Source organism: Sorex araneus, chromosome 9 (genome assembly GCF_027595985.1).
Source record: "Sorex araneus isolate mSorAra2 chromosome 9, mSorAra2.pri, whole genome shotgun sequence".
NCBI lineage: Eukaryota > Metazoa > Chordata > Mammalia > Eulipotyphla > Soricidae > Sorex > Sorex araneus.
In genome coordinates this window covers 1,878,683-1,887,538 of record NC_073310.1, presented here as the reverse complement: position 1 = coordinate 1,887,538, position 8,856 = coordinate 1,878,683, and the positions used below count along the sequence as shown (strand labels likewise).

Sequence of the window (8,856 nt, the reverse complement as noted above, 5' to 3'; positions counted from 1 at the left end):
CAGCCCAGACACTCAGGAGTGCAGAGGGCCCCTCCCCACCCCGGGCGTGTCTAGAAATGTGGTGTTGGGGCTGGGGGCTGCTAAGAGTCCCCGGCCCAGGCAGCCCCCAGGGGGAGGCAGGCGGTGAACACGCCTCCACGGCCCGGGAAGTGAAGAAACGCGACACTGAAAACCAGCGTTGGGGCTGGGGAGACACAGGAGGGTCCCCGAGCCCCCCCAGGCAGGAGTAAGTCCCGAGCAGTGCTGGGGACCCCCACCCCAAAAGAAAAGCCCAGCAAAGGCAAAGACCGCAGGAACCCAGAGGGGTCCGTCCAAGGAGGATTCCTTCGGCCCAGAGTATTCTGTTTCATCTGGAGAGGGGCCGGGCTGGGCTCGCCGAGCACTGCTGGGGGAGTCTCCCGGCCTCCTGCAACGCTCCTCCCGTGTCTCCGGGAGCCGCCCGCCTCCAGCAGGGAAGAAGCTCCTGCGCCAGGCCGGGACAGCCCAGGGAACGTGCCGTGGTGGTGACGGCAGTGGCCGGCCCACCCTGCTGCCCTGGGCCGGGCGGGGGGTCCAGTCCCTCACGTCCTGGCAGCTGGGGGCCCCTGTGTGTCCCTGGCCAGGACCCCACGCCTGCTCTGACACACCCAGGGCCGCTGACGGCACTGAACCCTGGAGGCTCCAGGTCAACCGTCGGACATCAGCCCCGGGAGGGCCAGGCTGGCTGCGGGGGAGGGGGGTCCCTGCCGGCCCTGGCCCCCCTCCGACTCCTGGCCCCTTCTGCGGGGCCTCAGCTGCGTCTTCAGACCCGTTTCTTGTGGGAACCCAGAGACTCGGGGATGCCCAGGATCCCGGGGGGCCACCCAGGCCCAGGGGCCCGCGACCCGGGTTCACAGGTCGGAGGTGCCTCACCCTCAAGGGCTCTGGGGGCGCCCCAGGCCCCTTTGAAGATCTGAGGGTGAGGGCAGGGGAAATGCCTGGACGCCTGCGTAGAGCCCCACTTCCTGGGGTTCTGTTCCGGAAGCTGAGCCGTGACCTCAGGTAACCCCTGCCAGCCCACAGCGGGAAGCGCTTCTCCCCGCAACCTGCGTGCGCAGCTCGCCCCCCAGTGGCCAGTATGGGAACTGCGCAGGAGCCCGGCTGGACCACGTGGCCTGGCCACTTGCCAGAGATTTCCCAAGCCCGGAGCGCAGCCAAGGCCGGGAAGCGTCCACGGGGTAGGGTGGTGGGCGCACACGCGAGGTCCCTCCCCCCAGCTCCTCTGTGCCCCGGGGCAGGGAGTAGCCCCTCAGGGAACGGGACGTGGGTGCAGTGACTGGAGGGCAAGGGGGGGCGGGGGGTGGAGGCCCCTCCTGGTCACGCGTCCACCCAAGAGCTGTGACGGCCCCGAGCCAAGGGGCTACTGCAACTGGAGTTGGGAGTGCACATTCTGAAACATTCTAGAACATTCTAGGGTACGCATAGCCACTCATGCAGACATAAATCCAGCCGCTGTGCTCTGAACAAAGGTTCCCAGTGGTGCCTGGAGGCGGTGGGGGTGGGCCCCCGGGGCCCAGCTCAGGGAGGGGGCAGGGCAGCCGGCCGCTGTCCCCGAGAACTGAGAGCTGGCCTGGACAGCAGCGCCGTCTCCCAGGCCCCCGGAGGCCCCTGCAGCCAGCTCCTGCCCCTGTGGGGACACACCCAGTGAGGGGCCTCGAGGGTCTGCAGGTCGGGACGCCTGGGCCAGAGGGGCTCCACAGGGCGTTTCCTCACGCACAGCAGGGTCGGCGGACTTATGGGCGCTGGACGGGGCGGTCCCCACCCTCGGCCCGGACCCAGGCCCGGAGCACCTGGGACATGCCTCTCGGTAGGATCCGGGGGGCTGGGGGCGGCCATGGAGGAAACCCGTCACTGGGACCCCGAGGCCCCGCCCAAGGCCCAGGCAGCAGCTTCACGTCCATGACCGCCACAAGGGAGACGACACCCATGTCCTTCTGCACTGGACGGTTCCACTGACAGAACTTTCTGGAATGGGGGGAGCTGCAGACAAGGAGCTTGCTCTGGAGCCTGGCAGGCGGCAGGCGGTGCCCACACGCTGTGTGAATCCTGGGTCAGCTCCACCCGCAGACAAGCCGTGCACGAGCGCGCGCACACACACGCACACACGCACACACACGCCCACACACACACACACACACACACATGCACACACGGGGGTCCCCCGGGCCGCACCCCCTAAATACACACATGCACGCACATGTGCACACACGCCCACACACAGACACACACGGTGGCCAAGCCCAGATCACTTTTTTAAAAGGTTTATTACTTCAATTATGATTCTGAGACCGTAAAATTCACGTCTCTTCCAGTAGAAAAAGACCAGGATGGAGGCTGCGGCCCGGCACCTCTCGGGGGGCTGTCGCGGGGAGTGGGCGGAGTCTCTGTCGCCAGGAGGGCTCAGTGCTCATGTGCTGTCAGTCTGGCGGGGGAGGGCGTGTGCAGCTCAGGGCCACGGCCTGACGCGGCCTCCCCGTGTGGCCAGTGCCCTGTCCAGCGGCGGCTGCTGGCGGTGGAGGGGCTGCCCCGCGCTCAGCCCCGCACGTGTGCTTGGAGAGATGTGGATGTAGAGAGAAGGTTCCAGAACAGCCTCGAGGCGGGGCCTCTTCCGAGCCTTCCGTCCCTGAGTGTCCGTGCCTGAGCCCACGCGCACTGGGCGGGGCAGCGGCGTGGGGGGGTCAGACCGAGGGGCTGCTGGACCGCCGGCTGGGTGGGTCCTGCAGGAGGGGGGTGTGGGGGCTGGGGGCCTCGGCGGGCGAGGGTGCCAGGCTGGACTGGCTCTCGGCTTCTTTGGGTCCCTGTGGGGAGAGGAAGGCCTGGGTGACCCCGCCACGCCCTGCCTCGTCCCCGCACGCCCCTGCGGCCCCCTCTGCGCCTGCGGTGGGAAAGCCCGGGGCAGCCCCCACGGCCCCCCGCATACAGGCACATGGAGGGCCAGGACTCGGCCCGGCCGGTGCCCCAGACGCCCCAGCTCGGCTACTGAATGGCCCGGGGTCCGCGGGTGGTTCGGACACGACTGTCCCGGCGAGACGGCGAGACGCGCCGCGGCCGGGGGTGAGGCCCGACACCGAGCGGCTTCAGACGGGCAGACACGCGAGGACAATGCGCCACCCCCTGCCAAGGCGGCCAGCCGCACCCCAGCCTCCCGAGCCGGACGTGCACGTCGCCGTGGGCATTGCCGTGGGCACCCCGGTGTGACCGAGCCTCCCGGGCCCGGGGCCGACGGGGTGGCGGCACCTGGACAGCGAGTCCCCGGCAGGATAGTCTGTCCCCGGTGGCTGCCGTCGGGGCTGCCCCGCCGCAGAGCAGAGGGAGGAGGCCTGTGTCCGGCGGTCAGACGCTGTCCCCCCCGGGCCACCCGGGCCTGCCTGACACCCGCCCCCGTGGGGGCAGGGCTGAGGCTGGGCTCGCGCCCCCTCGGCTGTTCCAACCTCAGCATCTCAGGAGCAAGCCCAGACAGACGGGCCTCGGGCAGGCCCGCTGGGGGCACGCTCAGACCCGGCCTGGCGGGTGACCGGTCCACCCGCAGCTGGGCCCGACCCCCACGGCGCCAGCCCGAAACCCGCGTCCATTCTCGCGTGGGCACGTCGGCAGCCTGCAGCGGGGTTGCACAGACGGCCGGCCCGAGCCTGCCGAGACCCTTTCCTGGCTGGTCAGCGCTTCCAACAGGGCCCGTCCACGCAGACCAGCGCCCCTGCTCCAGGAGGCGGCCAGAGCCAGGCCGGAGGCCGCCGCTGCCCCGTGTCCGGGGCCTGGCGGGGTGGGGGGTTACCTGGTACCCACCTACAGCCTGGCCTCCTGCAGCACCGTGCCCCTGGGGGTGGACGTCATCAGGGACTCGGAGTAGGCCTGAAGGGCCTCCTTATCCTTGGGGCCCTTTTTACTACTCCAAAAGAGATAGCATTTCTCCTAGAAGACAACCGGGCTCGTTGGCAGTCACACCGCGGCCGCACACTCGAGGCCCGAGAGCGGCTCCGGGGGTCCGGAAGCAGAGAAGGGGCAGCAGATGGCCGGGCCCAGAGAGAGAGAGACAGAGAGCGAGAAGGGCCTTGCTCGGCCGGAAGGGGCCCGGCACCGACAGACAGCCCGAAGGACGCGCGCTGGCAGGAAGGTGGCGCTGCGACCGCACCGGAAACACGTTTCCCACAAGGTCCTGATTCCGTCTCCGAGCCTGGCGGGAGGCCCCCCCAAGAGCGATGTGAAACGAGGGTCCCTGCAACGTGGCTTTTCTCACCCAGGACAGACAGCTCAGGGCGGCCAGAACGGTCGACTCTGTGAGTCGGCCGGAGCGACCCGCAGGGCCTGTGTCAACCTCCTGACCCCAGGGAACCCGCGGGGCCACCCCGACCACTCGGCCGTGCAGTGCAGGGAGGGGCCGCGGTCTTCCCACCAGAGAGGAAGTGAGTTTGTGAGTTTGCTGGCCTGGGCGGGGACAGGGACCCTCGCCCCTGCTGCGCCCCCTGACGGCCAGTTAGGGCACAGCAGGGGGATGAACCCGACCCCCTCCCCCACCCCGGGTCCCCACGTGGCCCTGCAGGTCAGGGGTTCTGCTGCCCACAGACCCCGAGGGTCTCCTCCAGCCCACCCGCACGTGTTCCTGAGTGTGGGGGGTTCGAACGCGCCCCTGCCCCGCGCAATCCTGGTCTCCCCTGGGAGGGCGACAGGCCGGGGACAGGGCCCGGGAAGGGCATCACCCGCGCGAGAGGAGAGGAAGAGGAGGAAGCAAGACAGAGGCGCCCCGCGGCCCTGCCACCTGGGGAGGGGCACCCAGGGCTGGCACGAGTGACCGGCACCGTGGCCAGTGAGGAGGCGGACGTGTCGGCGAGTGGACGAGCGGCCCCATGGGGACCCCCTCCCCGCTGGACACAACTGCAGGCTCCTTCAGGCCCCCGGCCCCTGGGGTCCCCCGCAGAGAAGGGCTGAGGCCCAGCGTCCGCCTCCTCGAGGGGCCTGGCTCAGAGCCACCCCTTGGACAGAGCCCTGGGCAGGACTCGAGCTCACAGCTCAGTGCTCACTTGCACACGGCCGGCGGGTACCCGGCAGCAGTGCAGACCCTCCCCCGGCCCCAGGTCTTCGAGGTGGCCCGTCCCCCAGCCGGGCCCGGGGCGCGAGAGAGCAGGAGAGGACGAGGGACAGCGAGAGGCCCGGCCCAAGGACAGCAGCGGGGGCTGGGCCGGGGTCGCCCCTACCTGGCTCCGGAGGAGGAAGGCGACGGGCCCGAGCAGCAGGACGCAGCCCAGGCCGAGCAGGACGAACTGCGCGTAGTACAACACCTTGGGCATCAGCACCAGCTGCCGGTAGAAGGTCCGCAGGGGGGCGCCCTCCATGGCCCCACTCTGGGGAGGATACGAGGCTGGGCAGGTGTGCGCCTCCCTGCGCCGCCCCCCCCCCCCCGCCAGGCCAGCCACCCTCCCAGGATCCCGCCGGCCCCGCGCCCCCCGCGCCCGGGGCGGGACTGACCTCGCCAAACCACAGCAGCGGCAGCACCACGGGCTTGATCTTCCCCGTTTGCCTGCAGCGAGACACGCAGACGCCACTGAGGGGCGCCAGCCCCGCGCCCACCCGAGCACTACCAGGTGTGGCCCCTAAGCAAAGACCCTCCTGTGCCCGGGGTTGGGGGGCCCTGGCCGGGCTGCGTGGAATCAGGTGTGGCCAGGCCTGCACCCTCCCGTCTCTCCGCCGCCGAGACCAACGTGGGCCGAAGGGGGTCCCCGAGAAAGGGGCTGGCCGGAAGGAGGGGCAGCGGGAGCTCCAGGGGGAGCAGGGCGGGGCACCGTGCCAGGGCGTCGGAACAGGGGCACGGGGCATGTCCCCAGAGCCTCACGCGACACGGCAAGTCTCGGCCCCTTGACAGGTTTCTTAGACGTTGGGGCCCCGTCCCCAGCACCCGACACGGTCCCCGAGCCCGCCAGGAGTGTTCCTGGGTGCAGAGCAGGGGTGAGCACCGGGCACGGCTGGGCGTGGCCAAAGAAACCCTGAATAAACAAAACTGATGGTGGTGCCGGGTGCAGCCGCCCACCGGGAGGGAGCGTCTGGGGGGGTCCAGGCCCGGCCCCCCAGGCCCTCGCCCTGCTGGGACCGACGCTCAGTGGCCGGGCTGAACGCGAAAGCGTCTGGGCGGAAGGTTCTGGCGAGCTCGGGGCACACGTGAAGACGGGGATCGGGCAGGGAGTCGGGTGTCGGTCGGGGGACGGGGCCCCACGTACCCGATCCCGTCCACCTTCTTGATGAACAGGCTCAGCTGCAGCTTCACCGAGCAGTTCATGGGGATGCCCGTGACCTGCGGATGGGCGTGGTGAGCCGGGCCCAGGACACGCCCTGTCCCCAAGGCCCCCCGACACGTGACACAGACGCCCTCGGGCCATGCGGGGGCTCCTCCCACCCTGGGGGGTCAGACACCGTGAGGCGAGGCCGCAGTCGGCTGGGACCCCACGGAGAGCCTCGCGCCCACACCGGGGCCGCCCCCAGCCCGCCCCGTGCCCAGTGCTGCAGGCAGCGCCCGCCGGCACGAGGCCGGGCAGTGTCCGTCCGCCTCAGGTGGGACGGGCACATCCCTCCCCGTGACGGCCGCCCCTTCCCGGGGTTCCCTGGGTCTCGACTCGCCCCTCCTCCCCCAGGGGCCGCGCCTGGCGCCGTCTGTGACAGGAGTTCTACTCTGCCCACGGCCTGGCCTCCCGCGCCCAGGACGGGACCCCACGAGCGACCCCGCGCTCGCCACCCCCAGACCCACGGCAGAGCGTGGGCGTTCCCGGGGCGGCCAGGGGGAGGGGTGGCGGGAGACGCGGGACACCCCTGGGGTCGGCTCAGAGACAGGCCGGAGCGTGGAGCCGGGGCAAGGCAGCAAGGGGATGGCCACGTGGCGGGTCGGGTCCTCCCGTCCCTGCCACTGACCACGTCCCCAGGACAAATTCCCCAGGGCTGGCCGTGGGCGCCTCTGGTCCCGGGTGCGTCCGAGGGTGTCTGGGCACGGCCCGGAGGCGCCTCCTCTAATTTGCAGACTGATAATCCCTAATTAATTTACTGCCTTATGGCCCTCGCAGACAGTTTCCTCCTGCAGACGGTGCAGCCTGTGGGGTCAGGGCAGAGGGGAGCGTCCCCGGGGGCTGCGGGCGTCGACTCACCGGGTGGATGTCCAGGAACAGGGAATGTTCCTTGGCGTTCGGGTGCAAGCCCTGCACGGCGTCCACCAGCACGGGGTCCGCGTTGTAGAAGTGGGGGTGGGAGAGGAACAGGGGGGCGCCTGCGGGCAGAGGCCGGAGGGCGTCGGACACGAGCGAGGCCGGCACCTGGGGCCAGTGCGGGGCCGGGCGGGCAGTGCCCAGGGGGGGCCGCGAGGGGGCTCCCAGGCAGAGGCCAGACCAGGAGCGGGTGACAGTGCCAGGAGGGCAGGAGAGAGGGATGTGAGGACAGAGGGGTAAACTGAGGCAGATTTGAACCGGGGGGAGGGAGTGGTAGAGCCAAGCCCCCTGGACCCTGTCGTGGCTGCCCGTGGCCAGGCAGGAACCGGCGCAGCCTCGTGGGCTCCGGGCAGGCCGGGCAGAGCCCAGCAGGGCAGATGGGGCAGCCGTGAGGGGACGGGCCATGGCCCGAGAGACAAGGACGTTCTGGGAGTGGGCGGTGGTGGCGGCTGTCTGGCCTGGCCCGAGGGCTAAGCCTGGGGGCTCTGGGGCCGCCAGGGCGAGAGGGCACGCGGGGTCCAGGCTCGTCCACGCGCGTCCTCCTGCTGTGCTGGGGCGTCAGAGGCCGGGACCAGCCCTGCCAGCCCTTGGGCCCGGGGACGGCGGAAGCCTGGAGGGCCCCAGGCCCGACACGCGGGCGGCCCCGTGGAACCGGGCGGCTCACCTGCGTCTGCTCTGCGCCCCGGCAGACACACCTGCCCGCTGATAAGCACTAATTAATTTATGCCTTTACGGCACCGGGCGGCATCCCCGCGCCGCCGGCAGGGAACACCCACCGGGCCGGGCTTATCTGCGGGGCAGCGACGGTGCAGACAGCGCAAAGGACTGGGGCAAGTGGCAGAGGCCGTGGCCGAGGGGGGAGGGGCGGTGTGGGGGAGGGGCGGCGTGGGGGGAAGCCGGGCCTGACCCCTCCACGGCCATGAAGGAGGCGCCCGCTGGCCAGGGCCCTGCTTCCTGCTCTCAGGTCCCCCAGCCTGCAGTGTGGCCAGGCCCGAGGGCAGCTCTGGGCCTGGCGCGTGTCCTCCCACGGCCCCGGGCGGGGAGAGCACGCCGTGGACTCGGGGCCGGCACTCACTGAACCTGCAGGCGCTCACGTTCTGGATGCCCGACTCGCGGCAGGGGCAGAAGCCCTGGTTGGGCGGGTACACCGACCCGTTGGCGAACAGGGTCTTGGGAGCCACGAAGCGGTAGGTGGGGATGCCCTCGAACAGCCCCGGCTCCTTGAAGATGAGCTTCATGGACCTGCGGGGACACGCACAGGGGCGGGCTGGCGGCACATAGGGAGCCCCCCAAAACGCAGACACATACATGCACACATGCATGCACATGTATGCTTGCACTGGGCCCCGCCTGGGGCTCTCCCCGCTCGGCCAGAAGGGCCCAGTGACCACTGCCCAGTTAATCTGGACCAGGACCCCACGCCCCAGGGGCTGCCCCCTCACTGCACCCAACTCCTCTGCTCCCTACCCCTGGGCCTTTGCACCTGCAGGATTCCTGAGTGAATTCTGAGTCCGGGCGCCCTGTCCAGCCCGTCCTCACACAGCCCCTGCTGTCCCCAGTGCCCCAGTGGTGCCTCTGGGCCTGGACGCGCGTGGCGCTGCCTGCTGGCCCGAGCCCCGCCAGTGGGCACACCCAGACTGTGCCCGCAGAGGACGAAACG

At 70.6% G+C, this 8,856-nt stretch overlaps 1 protein-coding gene across 2 annotated transcripts in view; it reads right to left on the bottom strand.

The window, feature by feature from the left end:
* Positions 1-2,263: 2,263 nt before the first annotated feature.
* Positions 2,264-8,856, bottom strand: part of SCARB1 (scavenger receptor class B member 1) — a 28,137-nt gene continuing 21,544 nt past the window's right edge. Inside the window, exons 7-13 of one of the 2 annotated variants that reach the window (XM_055147631.1) lie at positions 8,272-8,438; positions 7,140-7,258; positions 6,225-6,298; positions 5,479-5,530; positions 5,208-5,354; positions 3,802-3,927; positions 2,264-2,816 (exon numbers count right to left, since the gene is read on the bottom strand). In XM_055147631.1, the coding sequence (XP_055003606.1) occupies positions 3,802-3,927; positions 5,208-5,354; positions 5,479-5,530; positions 6,225-6,298; positions 7,140-7,258; positions 8,272-8,438 (685 nt within the window). In that variant the 3' untranslated portion in view covers positions 2,264-2,816. The remainder of the gene's footprint in view (positions 2,817-3,801; positions 3,928-5,207; positions 5,355-5,478; positions 5,531-6,224; positions 6,299-7,139; positions 7,259-8,271; positions 8,439-8,856) is intronic. The other variant, XM_055147632.1, reaches the window with a different exon arrangement.